Source organism: Diadema antillarum, unplaced genomic scaffold (genome assembly GCF_040938485.1).
Source record: "Diadema antillarum isolate AM-2024a unplaced genomic scaffold, OU_Dant_1.0 seq00000096_RagTag, whole genome shotgun sequence".
In the NCBI taxonomy this organism is placed as follows: Eukaryota; Metazoa; Echinodermata; class Echinoidea; order Diadematoida; family Diadematidae; genus Diadema; species Diadema antillarum.
In genome coordinates this window covers 620540-634677 of record NW_027271185.1, presented here as the reverse complement: position 1 = coordinate 634677, position 14138 = coordinate 620540, and the positions used below count along the sequence as shown (strand labels likewise).

At 38.9% G+C, this 14138-nt stretch overlaps 1 protein-coding gene across 1 annotated transcript in view; it reads right to left on the bottom strand.

Annotated features, from left to right (window-relative positions):
* Positions 1–14138, bottom strand: part of LOC139726688 (homeodomain-interacting protein kinase 1-like) — a 72268-nt gene that overhangs the window by 36415 nt on the left and 21715 nt on the right. Inside the window, exons 3-4 of the mRNA XM_071637674.1 lie at positions 7923–8046; positions 3890–4009 (exon numbers count right to left, since the gene is read on the bottom strand). Coding sequence (XP_071493775.1) covers positions 3890–4009; positions 7923–8046 — 244 coding nt within the window. The remainder of the gene's footprint in view (positions 1–3889; positions 4010–7922; positions 8047–14138) is intronic.

Here is a 14138-nt window from a genome sequence, read left to right as displayed (position 1 = left end):
TTTTAATACTTGTTTGGAATGGGCTGGACTTTTCCATTATCATTATCATTCTTTCACTAAATATCACATTCAAATGTACCGATACCATACTTTATTACTTCCTAAAGGAATACATTCTACAAGCTACACGATCTACCCAGTCCACACTTGATGCATTTCAACACTGGCAATGCAATTTGCACGCATTAATTGTCGCTATGTGAGGCAAATCTTTGGAGCACCTCCACCAAGCTACCCAGCTGTCAGCGATAATCTTACCCATACACCCCGCGTTCACATTGGTCCCCGCGACGCAGGGAAAGTCCCGAGCTGTGGGACTTTCTCCTCCAAAACCATAATGTGAACGCTCACTGGGACTTGTCCCCCCGTCCCCGCCAAGCAAGTCGGGTACGGGGACAAGATTTGGAGGGGAGAGTGACCTTGGGGCGAAATTGATAGCGTCCAGCTGTGGTCATCAAATGTGCGCATGCGCTATTCCTGGCAGAGCTCGCCCCAAGTCCCAATTGCCCCCACAGCTCGGGGACAGATGAGATACCAATGTGAACGGTCAGTCGTAAAAAAGACCAATGTGAACGCGGGGACAGGCAGGGCCAATGCATCAAGTACCGGTATGATGCCTCTGCAATATGTCGTTAACTGGTTTATTGACCCAGGCATTTCATGTATCCGTTGATGCACTGTCCAATAAAGTGATTGTTTGAAGAAGAAAAAAATAACAAAAGGGTCTAAATACCGGTACCTTCTGTAAATACTTGGAAAAGAAAGAAGCCCATGAATCAAGTTTTTATATCTGGCATACAGTGTAAGACACCAGTGGAAGATTGAGAAATGTTTGAGTCGGTCATATGGGTGACTGAGATAACATGGACATTTCACTGCTGACAAGTCAAATCTGCATTATAAGCGTAACATTTTAGTCACCTGGCTCAAAACTAGAAAACTCTTTGTGAGTTTTGTTAGAGGTTCAGAATTATTATTTAACCAGCATTCAATTTCCGCTGAAAACTTTGTACACAGGGCGTTCATTTGTCCTTGCAGTAAATACCAAGCAAAATGGGGAGTCCTCTACAAAGTCACATGGAAATCAACTCTTAGTTTCAGTCCTTTTTAAAGCACACAGGGAGGAACACAAACAGGACATCATGGTCAAATAAACTAAAACCTTTACTTTTAATTGCTTTTAAAAACCTGTGTCACATGACATTAAAGGTAGCAGTTGATTTCATACTGTTTTCTTATTAGCTGAGAACTTTCATAACGTTCTATATCCCTCAATGTCCCTCTGCTGACTGCTCACTGCCTTCATCTGTGACACCTTTATGTTTGGAGGTTAATCGTAGACCTCTTGACTATAAAGACAAAATAAAGAAAGAGCAAAGAAAGCCTCAACTACCCTCATGGACACAGGCTGGAGAACAAGAAGTTTCGTACTGCAATAAATTGCAATGATAAGTGTGCTTGAATATCAGAAGTACAATCTCTAGTTCTTTAAGAGCTTGTGTGCACCGTTTTGCTGATACATGTGTATGGCTGAAGGTACAGTTGTACACAGTGTAGTAGGGCGGCCAACCACACTTTGGTTTAAAATTCAGAAAGTTGCACGCAGAGTGCACCATGCATGCCACACAAAATTCTACTGGCAGGCAAATTTTGAATTTAAAGGATACACTTTCTTATAACCTGATAAAGATAGAACATACCGTCGAGAGAACTACATTGAAAATATCCTTTCATATCTAGTGAGGAGAGAGGGGCAGCACTGGAAAGAATGAAAAGCAAGGAAGGAGCTACAATTCTCGCTATCGTCAATGACTTAAAAAACTCCTGAGCACGATACAGAGCTCTGTCACAGGTGCACTGTGGGATTCCTCGATCCCTTGTTTGCTTCCGGTTGTCTCATGCGAGTCGCAGTTCCCATACGATTCAATGGAGTTCTTTGTCTGCTTTTCCGTTGTTAGCCCTTTTTTTCTTGACTATAATTCAGCTTAAAAGAGTTGAAAGTGTCTAAGCTTTACTGATTTGTGGTCACTAGAGTCATGGTTCACTACTGCAAGGCTTCAATGTGCTGGTCACATGATGGAAAGCGAAGAAATCTTCAACAAAAAATACCTCTTTATAAAGACAGAGCGTGTTGTAAGTGCATGTGCAGCCAAAACCGGGGCAAGTTTGTCCCATGAGCTATCCCATAATGCATCTAAAACGCTGCTCTGTGCACGGCACCTATGTATTGGCGATACCCTCAATTAGAGGGCTCGCTGAACGGAGCAATGTGCAACAGGTCTGGAGGGGACAATACCTTATTATCACCCATACACATGGATTTTTTTTTTTTTTCACATTAGCTTCCAAGGCGCAACTGTTGCACATCAATCTCGAGCAGACGTGTACATGTACAACGTATGAGAGAGAGAAGAATGCAGAAAAGTGGGTCAACTTGCAAAGTATAAATTGTGCCTGTGTGCAATGTTCAGCGTATTGTCATCAAAATCACTGACGTAGAAACTGTCAGAACAAGTACTGAGTTTTTAACATTTGCACTATTACTGTAGTAGTACTGAGTTTTTAAATTTTTTACATTATAGACAACCATCTTTTGTACATTTCACTCCAGTGAATTAGGGTATTTAATTCTTATAAAAAACAAAACGCATATATACGCTCGCTCCAGCAAATTCTTACTGGACAATAGATCTGTTTTATACAAAGTTGTAAATTCATGTTTTAGTTTTGTTCTGTATTTTAACACAGTACGATTTATACAAACTGCTCAGTGCTGTATTTTATAAGTCAACTTGTGTAAATAACATCCCTTGCATTGAGACTAGCATTCTACACTAACCAAATTGCTGTTAGATTTTGTTGGTATATTTTGGTCGCTATATCATGCCTGTCATCTGTGAACGTGTATAAAATGAATTAGGTGTGAACATAGCAACATGTAGGCACAAAACTTGTACAATGTACAATGCATCAACTAAATCAACCACTGTTTCCTGCTGCGTTCAGTTTTACGTCTGAACATGCTCCATGACCACTTCCACTGTCACACAGATGGCATTCAAAACAAAATTTCCATACCACTACATGTATTACCGACTGCTCCGTATGAACCAGGAAATCCACTCCGTGTAGTATGACTTCCCTGCCATATGCCTATAAATGACCAATCTATCCACATTGGTAGAATAAAGCTCAATATACACTGCTATGGTAAACCTCCACAATTCTATCAGTGTGCAGCTCCCGACTAGTGTTTGAAATCTGTTGCTATTAAAAGGTCAATGCCTGAATTATCTCCAATTATCTATTTCAATATCTGTTACGTCATCTCTTCTTGCTTTGTTGCTACTCTTTCTTGCTACATATGCTTTTGTTGTGTACATTGTAGGTGTAGGTCAGGAAAACAGTCGAGTGCAAAGCATTAATGTGGGCACCCGATGCAATCATAACAAATGAGAATTGATCTAGCACAAAATATCATTCTGCCTTCAGATCTGTTTGGTTTGAGGGCTGTTTTTTATGTTAATGTCTATTTCAGTCGTAACTCAGGGGCTTCAGTATTATTGTCTGAATAGCTCATTCATCCATAGACATAGCAAAGCACCTGACTCATTGCAAAATCCATTATATCATCTTTTCTCCTTATTTTAGAAGCCCCCCCCCCCCCCTTTCTGGCTGGCATATTAAAGTTACAGTTCTTTATTAAAAATGAATAGGTCTGAATGTGAATGAAAGTGTAGGTTTGAATGAAATGTAAAAATAGTGTAAAAATATTGGTTCCACCTACATAGGTCATGTCATCAGTGATATAAAGGGATATTTGGAGTTGCTTTGTGAGAGTGTTTCGCAGCATTTTAAACATGCTTCTTCTCTGCCCAAGTGAGCTCACCTTTAACCTCCAGAGGGGGAAGTTGGATTCTACGTCGCGTTTGAAGAAGCGCGTCGTCTTGGTGGCAGCGCTCAGCAGATGTTCCGCGGGTAGGCCTTGGGTCTGCGAGATGTACCGGATCTGGTGAGAGAAATACAAGAGAGATATGACATAAGGGAAGAGCCGTCTGAATGGAATGCTACAGAAAGCAATTTTCTCGATTAAAACTTCATCAATGTGCCCCAAGAAAATGGGGTTAACCTAATTGCAATCCACTTACCAGGTCTGCGTTGACAGTGTCTCCTGCATGTATAACTTTAATTTGCAAACCATGGTCGCATCACGCGAACTGTAAAATGAATTACTCTTGAGCATGTATAATCTAACTTTCAGTTTCAATTTGTATATTTCTCGAAAGCATATCATTGAAGCTTTCGGATGTTTATAACGAAATTGTCCCAGGGTGGGAAAAGCTGAGATGGTACCCACAGAATAAACATCAACTACAAAAATAAAAACCAAGCAAACAAAACAAACTGCAAAAACTAAAACAGTATGAGGAAAACACTCTTATAATTGATATGGTGACATGCGTACAAGTATCATCTTTCACTATTTCTTTTAAATTCATTTTGTCTCTGCTGCACTACGAAATTACACATAATTACCAAAACATGCTACAAACTCTTTGCATTACTAGTATCCACAACACATGCCATATTGTGGGTGCTATATGGTTGTGTTGTGTTCTGTTTTAGTTTTGGTCTTCAATTATTCGTCGATCCCCATTTTAAAGGAATTGTGCACCATGGTACTCTTCATCACTGAGCTCTATGTACACACACAGCCAAAGAACCTCCAATCAAGTGGACTGTTCCCGATAAACGCTTAGATGCACATGTTCGCTGTGGATGGCACCATTCACATGTGCTTTTCAAATGTATCTTGGTGTGCAGCAAATGAAAATCGAATCATTAATAGGCCATCCATATCTCCCTATACTAGCCTACAAAGTCTTTAACTGTAATTTCTTTTACCCTATGCAGAAACAAGGTCGCGTGTTATTATCATTTACTTTTTTCTTGAATGACTTTTCTGTTGGGAATTCCATATGATTTTTTATACACAATACCAATTTCCTTTTTTTTTTAATTCCAAGTACTGTAAATTTGGATAATGGTAGGGTTGATTCCTAAACAAAATTTGTCTTGGTAGTGTTGTAAGTCTGGAACACGCCTGCCAACTTTAGAATTCAGGACAATAACTGGGAGAAAATAATGCAAAAATTGAAATTTTCACCCACCTCCAACACATTACTATCAGCAGGTGTTGACAAAAATTGGAACACAAAGTTTAATCATTATTATTATTTTTTTTTTTTAAACAGAGAAGAATATTCCTATAAAAACGGAAACAGTCGGCAGGCTGCAAGGACAGAAAGCACACAAGTAGAGCTGGCTGCATACAGGTTTGGCGTTTGATACCCCCTTTAAACCAAGTGTTGTCTTTAAATACGACGCTGCAACTCATATCCCTGTTATTTGACACATCATCTAAAAATACTTCTGAACTGTTCCCCTGACCTTTCTTATAAGACTTTCTAATCTCCTATCCCTGTTCCTATGTACAAAATGTACCTCCCAAATCACCATCACGCACCCTTGTCTGTGCAGGAGTGTCCAATGACCCAATTCACACCCACAAAGTATGGCCACAAAGGTTTTTTTTTTTAATGTTCTTCTTCTTTATTTTACCACTTTCCAATAAATTAATAAATCATTATCCTGGTAGACATGACTGACTCTTCTTTCAAATGCCTTTCATTCAGGTGACAAAATTAAATCTCAATCAGGACTCAAATCCTGAGGGCATTTTAGTTCAGTGTGGAGCTGAAAACTTGAGCATGGCAGGCTTCACGGACGGCTCCAATTTGACTATGTTACAGCACTATGCCAACATTTTAAGAGCACAGAGGTGCAAACCTGCTATCAGTGAAAAAAGAATCCCAGATTCACTGTCGAGACCTCCGTGATTTGCCAAGCGTATAATAAAGCTGGTGGTTGGGTTACAGAATTTGTTTGGAGTACAGAACACATTGTACCTTTACCAAGAACACTGCACTATGTGTGCTTGGTTTTGTTTCTCTTTTTCCATTACTGGCATACTGTATTATTCATTCTGACCTCTCGCTTAACGATACAAATACTTCCGTCAGTGGTAAATATGCTGGTACGCTATTTGATGGTTCTCGTCTTCAATTCCACCCTGGGGACAAAAAGAAAAAGAAGGGGAATACTCCCCCAGGCTCGCTCTGCACAGTAGATATTTTTGCACAGTCTACTACTTTATGGTACATTGAACGACAAAACAGACGTAGTCACATGTTGGTTCCACGTGCTGGAACAAACTATGAACACATTTTCCTGTGCTTCATGGAAAAGAGAATCTAAATTACCCTTGCCAGGATAAGACAATGTGTGAATGCTTGCATGTAACAAAGACGTGACATTAAAGTGTGCTTGTCTGCAATGCTAATGACAAGTGTCATGGGAAGCATGTGCATGGTGTGATCAGAATGTTTCACACACTTTTATCCCAGCATGTACTTGAATGTCTGGGACTATTAAGCAGGGGATGTAATAAAAACAATAATCTCAGAAGCATTTCAAATGCTATAGACACAATAACAATATAAACAACCTTCTTCCCTATTTCTTCCCTTGCCCACTCAACATACAATGTACCATAATACTAATATTGGTATTGATGATGCCATTAATACAAATTGTACAATGATAATAATGGTATTAACGACCAGTATAAAAAAAAAATAATAATAATAAAAATAAGCACCTAGGTATTATCTAATAAACAAAATATTGAAATGATGTCCAGCATCATGTCCAACAAACAAGAATTACATCGTAAAGCATCTACATTAGAGTAGATGTCTACAATTTGTAGATCACACCACTTTTTTACTGCATAGTACTATAATCTTGATAGCAGACTTTTTCTCAGAGCCATTTTAGTCTGGGACTAGTCATAATGGTACATACAGAGGGCAGTACACAGGAAAGGTTACGCAAACATCCCACACTCACTATCCTGGTAGGTAGAAACTTGTATTGACCATTATAGGCCTTCATGATATCCCACACACCAGTGCTGTAAACAAGCACTATTCATTACTTTTGCACAAACACTTGTACATTTACATTCTCATTCTCTACAAGGCCTGGTCCAAAAGGTCCATGGAAAATCAATCACATTATTAACTAGTCAACTCCAAACTGGCGCACCTTGAATGCAGCACCAAAGTCTCAATGGAGGCGAACGTTTTGTGCTTGTTGTTGTCGTTGTTTGCTATGTGTGTGTTTTGTTTTGTTTTGTTTTGTATGGAGGGGGGCCTTCATCAAGGGCTTATTATTTGCGGTCAGCAATAATGACTCACATTTATTTGCTCTATTCTAAAGTATTCAACCCACTCCTTTTTCAGTATCAAAACACCATTCATTTGATACATTTGATACACAAAGCGCCCCGAAAATGCAATTTTTTTTTACCGGTCATGTGGCAATTCCTTAAAAATTACTGGCCCAATAATGACTTTTACAAGTCTGTGACCGTCAGACCAGCGCCAGTATTAAGCAATGACTTTTAATATCATGACAAAACTAGAAGTAAAATTGCTGCAACTATTCTCTTTCATTAATAATAAAACCTGGAGGAAATATGGTACGTATTGTAAATAAATTTACAATTTTCAGTCTAAAAGATTAAGCAGATTCCCATCAAAATAAAACCTGTAACAAAAATCTGAATTTATACTTAAATCCATGCTCAGTGCTTTGCTTTTTTTCATCATCATAATTTCTATGAAATGTATTATTGAACTTTAATGGCTATCCCCATCATAGTCAAATACGTATTTAAGTTTGGACCTATCTTCTCTAAACACACACACACGCAGACACACAAAGAGATGTCATCATTGCTGCCATGGCAACGAGGACCACACCTAAGGGGATGTGGAGAGCCTCCCATACTGTACCTGGTCGTACTCCGACGCTCCTGGATAGAGCGGCCATCCCAGAAAGAGCTCTGCCACTACGCATCCAAGGGACCACATATCAATGGCCTCGCAGAACGGCAGACCAAGGATGATTTCCGGTGCCCTGAAGTGGAAAGAGAAAGAGTAACAAACAGAAAGAAAGAAATTATAAATGACCCTGTGATAATAATCATACCAAACAATCCCTTCAGCTGACTGTCACATGGTTTGATGGGTTTGCAATTTCCTCCGTGGGATTTCCTGGACTTTGTACTTACGCCAGACCCTGTTTTCCCCATCTTGGGGTCTGTTTTTTGTGTGTATTCGGGTATTATCAGCAGGGTGTTTAATGTCATTTTCTTGCACCAGTGAAATGTATGAATCACCTTAATTGGGAAAGTCATAAATTATCACTGCCTGATTTGAATAGTTTGGATGGACAGGAAAGAAGATCAAATACATTCTAAGTATTATTTTGAACAAAGTTGGTAACTTTGAGACAAATTGCTATGAGACCCAAATTTGTATCACTCATAATTACAGTAATAGTCCCACAAACTGATATTCATGTTGGAACTTTCTGTTATTCAGCAAATTCTAATGATTTCTTTTGAATGTCATTGTCCATAAATCCCGAAAGTATACAAAATATGATTACAATTGACTTGTCATCTATGCAAAACATCATAGTTGACACAATGAACTTTTGAGACAGAGAGAAAAAAACCTCCTTGTTCCATGTTACAACTGATTGTGGCATAACGACTTTTTAAACTCACACAAAATTTGATTTCTCTGCAGGCGAATGCTACGATGAAGTCTTTGTCTCCGTGAAGTGTTTACAACCTTGCAAGATATGCCATATTATTTCAACACAACACAGAGAACAGTGTTAACACAATGGAGCCTACCCTGGGTATAGAAGTAAGACAATCATTGTTTAATCATTACCATCCTTCTAGTGTTTGAAACACACACCTGTATCAACTTGCTATTAAATATTTCTGAAAGATTTGTCAAGGACGGTTAAAAGTTGACTGACCAGGAAATGGGTAAACCAGGTAATCAACCCTCCCCCCCCCCCCCGAAAAAAAAACACACCAAAAAACAAGAGTGTAATCACACATAGTACATCAGAAACATCCAAAAACATTCTCCCAGTTTTAAAGACCATTACAGTCATTTCAACTCTGTAGAACCTTCAATGCTAACCTACTGAAAACAACAAAGTTGCCAAAGGGTGGACACTAAGACAAAGTCAAGATTTGTCTGGAGCATTGTGCAATGGGCAAACTTCTCTTTCTTTTTTTTTTTTTTTTTTTCGTTGGAGGAAAAAAGAAAAGAAAAGATGTGTGCAATGCAAATTTGCTCCAGTTTCAACACAAATGCTCTTTTGTGGATGAGTGTGTACAGTGGGAGGGCAGTTGTATGTGCAACACACATGGCATGCTTAACATACAATAGTCTGCAGCATGACACCATGATATCACTTCAGTCATCCAACCAGCCAGCCAGCCAGCCAGCCAACAAGCCAGCCAACAAGCCCTGCCTTGTAAAGGGCTGTGACAGAGAAGTGTCTGGCACTGGATACAGAACAGACACGACAACCACACTGTACAATAATCCTCCTCGACATCTTCCTCTTCTTCCTCCTCCTCCTCCTCCGGCCCACAGAATGCATCATCGGCAGGACCGCGCCCTGTTCCCATCGCCTGGAATGCCTGGCTGGGAACCAAGAATGCCTGCCACAAGGCTCACCAAGGATGCTATCCCCCTCCTCCTCCTGCTACTTCTCTCGCATCCATCTCCATGATCTCTGTCTCCATCTCCATCTCTTCGACAACCAATCCAACCAAGCATCCCGTCATCACCACACTATCTTGATGGCGAGAATGTGGTATCAGTCTCTCCCAGGGGGGATGAACTTTTAATAAAGCTTTTAATAGCAAACTCTATCCATGACACAGATAAATTTCAAAAGATACCTGAAAACTTATTCTAGATGTATGTTTGATGACAATCTCACATCTCTCTTTGTGATTTTGTAGGCCACATGGTAAATGTATAAATGACAGACCTTCACACAAGCACAGTGCAACAGTGTAAAAACAAAACAACAGTCTAATATCAGATTTTTCAGAGTGGTACAGTTTGCTCAGTTTTGTGACCTCCCATATTAAAGGAATCGTATACTAACGTAGTTTCAGTTGAGACTAACTTCATGCTTCTAAAAGTTTTGGTGAGATAATGCAAAACCTTTTGTGAAATCTGAAAGTTCCAAGAGGAGATCACTGTTTATTTGATGAAAACTATTGGTTTTGAAATGGCTGAGATATCCAAAACAGAGCAATCCTAATAAAAGGTGGGACCCACCTTTCATAACAATCGCTTTTATATATTTTACTTTGTTTTTGGATGTCTTAGCCATTCCAAAACCGATTTTCATCAAATAAAGTTTTATTTCCTCTTAGAATGGTATGCTTTGTACTACAAGTATTTCATATTAGTGGTTTCTTGGTATCTCACAAAAAGTTAAAGCCCTATCCTCATCTCTACCAATACTAAACCATCACTTTAAACTACAAAGTCTCTTTTAGATACACTTGTATTAGAAATTTCACTATTAAAGTCTTCACAAGCCATTATATAAGTAATGAATAAAACAAGCTAAGCTTGTTGTGGACACAAATGGGTATGAGCTTGGTACAATATTCGGCCCATATTGTGGCAGTTCACCGATACCAATAGTAATGGGATTGTAAAATAATTCAAATTTCAGTCCAATGGCTGCGTTCAAACTGTTTTGCCTTGTCATACACTATAACACCAGAATCCCCAGTGGTCCATATTTACCATCGAATGCAAGGTGTATTTTAGCCACATAAAAAGGACAGACGGATTTAGGTCAACTACTGAAGAGGTTTTGAGTCATAATACCTTATGAGGTCGACCATCAATCACCCGAGATTATCTTTACCCAAGAGCCTCTGTCTGTAAAAAAACATTGCTTACAATGTATCTTTCCAAGCTTTTGAGAACCTACATTTGTATGAAGGCCCATTTGTTTTTCATGCATATTGCCATCCACCTTCACATTAGAAATTTAATGTATTATATCCATTCTTGTTTTGAGATTAAATTTTAACCCCCTTGGACACATCTGTAAACGCAGGCAAAGTTAGCACATCACAGTATCCCTCGAGATTGTATCATCTGAGCCATTTGCAGCATATGAAGGATGAATGTGACAGTACCTTTGAATTTAAACAAATAAAGATGCCACGACCTGCATACTGTATCTAGCGACAATTACACACTATATAACTGTACTTTGCTAACGTTGAGTGGAGCGTGCTTTTGGTTTGAAGTATCTTCAACTGCTCTCCCTAAATATTATTCAAGCTGGCCAAGAATTCACTGTTTTTTTTAAATACTGGTAGAGAGTTCTGTACTTGTGCAACACAAATATTTGTGATTTTCGTCCTGCTTGCAAGATCAAGCGGACCCGGTTTAAAGACCAGTGACAGTGAGGGAACGCCCCCCCCCCCCCTACTATGCAGGCATTGTGTGCCAACACATTCTGCCTGCCACATACAATAGCAATCCCTACATGTCTTCACACACATGAGACACACTTGAAACTTGGGGGAAGGGGGAAGTGGGAAGCTGATAGTGTAGGTAAAGGGAAGGAAGGTGTGACACAAGTAAGGAAATACAGGCTTTTATATGAAGAGAAGTTCCACACCATGGTCTGGCAATGGGTTTTGAATCATTGAAATACTATCTAGCAAATGGGTCTTCTTTACGTTCCAAGTTCCAATCATGGTAGGACGGGGATGGGGGCAATACCGTTAGAATAGCCCTAATCAGAATAAAAACAAGGTCATTCCGTTGTCCCAACTTCTAAGAAATGCATGAAATTTTCCTCAAGCATCTGCCTCTTTTTTCACGTCTCTGCAGCTGCACCAATATATTTGCCAGAAGCCACACAATCTTCTCACAGCTAAACTATCACTTGGAGACATCGTCGCAAGGCACACATTAAAAGTGGTCAGCAAGTTTCTCGACTTGTTTACGACAACAATGATACATTAATAACTCACGCATGCTCACGATCATAACATGTGCACACTGTCATCAACCTTCAGAGACCTTTAACAATCGTCCACACTCTCGCATCTGGGACTTCTATGGCGAACTGTTACGACGTCACGGAATCAAACCATCACCTCTTGAGAGTCACACATTAAATGAGTGGCATTACAAGAATTTCGGCACACCAAGTCCCATGACTCCGCGGACATACCCGTACCCTGCTAATATAAACAAACAAACAAATGTCTTGGCTATGCTGTACCTACGGTGTACAGTTGTCTAGATAGCTGTACTGCAGTCAAAGTTCTAGTCAAACTCAGTATTTCACAAGTAGTTTTCAAGCTTAAAGCACCTTTCCACATCCTGATGCCGGCTGGCTTGATGACTATGTGCAGAGTTTAAAAATCAAGGGGAAACTACAGTATGGTACAGGATTATTATGAAAATCTGATGCAAAATGAGAACATTTTTGGAATTCTAGAGCTTCACATTCTCACAAAACAGTCGTATAATACACCATAACATACTTGAAAAACTTCATGAAAATGTGAATTATGTAGAAATTATGTCACAGCCTCTCCTCCCCTATTCATCCCGAACAGGGATCCTCACTAAACTTTCTTTTGAATACCAGTATAAGAAATGAAAAGGAAAAAGTTGTGACCCTCGCATCAAATTTAATACGGAGAGCAATAACTTCTTATGGCATTATGAAGAATCAGGTTATTGACAACAAAGATGATTTCTTGACATTTTTTGGACACAATGTGTATGAAGGAAATAGACAACATCATCACCAAAGCTAATCACTAGCATTCATATCCCATGGTAATCAATTCAAAAATTCAGTGAAAACATGTGAAACTTTAAATTTCAGAAATGTTTTGGTAAACCTGGGTCCAAATTGACACCTTTGATGATGTTTCTATGACCATTCTATGCATCCCTCTGTTTATCAAAGCTACTGTGTATACATTGTATTCTCAAACACATATACTGAAGTGCAATGGCACTTTAAGAGGTTCATCTCTGCTCAAATATGCCTGCATTTTTTTTTTAAACAACAAGTGCAAGTTGTAATCTCACATTCTCATTAAATATGGCAATAAAATAATTGAATTCATTGAGAAGATGAGTCAGTTACCCTGGAATTGATGCAAAGATGACAAGAAAAATACAGAAAGAATAATAAAAACAAACCATTCCCATGTAATACAACCTACACATGACATCTGAATCAGCATTGTATGCAAAGCAATAAAACAACACAAAAATCCAAAACACTGAAAACTAAGTATGAAAAAAGACTTGTAAAATTTATAGTTCTGTTGGTTCACAGTGCCACCAAACTGTAGGCAAATTATTTTTGGGGTTCTTGAAACTGACTCACTTCTGAGAAAACATGATGTCTGTATTGACGTGGTACAAATGTATCTGCCATTTCTTTCACAATTAGCTGGTTTAGAAGTTGTGTACCCTTCAAAATCATATTCTTTTTTTCTTTTTTTGGTCAACTTTAAAGGCAAGAGAGGGGCCATATTTCACGCTACATTTCATTTCTGTCACCTTCAAAATTGATAGTGTTTTAAATTTTCTGGTTGACTTTTGGACTTTGCCATCACTAGACAAGAAGGCAATGAGATGTGATGTCACAGTCAATGGGAATGATGTAAAAAAAATATTAAAGGGAGAATTTATCATGGTTTGTTTTTTTTTTTTTTTCTAGCATGATGAAATTCAAGTTCAAGGTTTAACCCCATTCAGAAGGTAGGGGGAACAATATCATCCTTGAACACACTGCCAGTAACAAACTAAAGGAATGCAGTTTTCATTACAGATGAAACTTTGTATATTTTCTTTATATCATCATCCTACTGTGGTCTAACAAATTTTCTTGTTCAGATAGTCTTTTTATCTAGCAGTGGTGGACTTTAATTTTAAAAAGACATAACTTTCGGATGGACTGTTTGACTGTCCTAAAACTTCATTTCTGTGTTATTCTGATATTTTAGCATCGACTGAATCCATACTTATTCAGGGTAACTTCTTCTCTATTTAGTGCTGGGGGGGGGGGGGGGCTGTGAGAGGACTTTTGTGCCTATTAAAGAGCTTGCCCCTGGC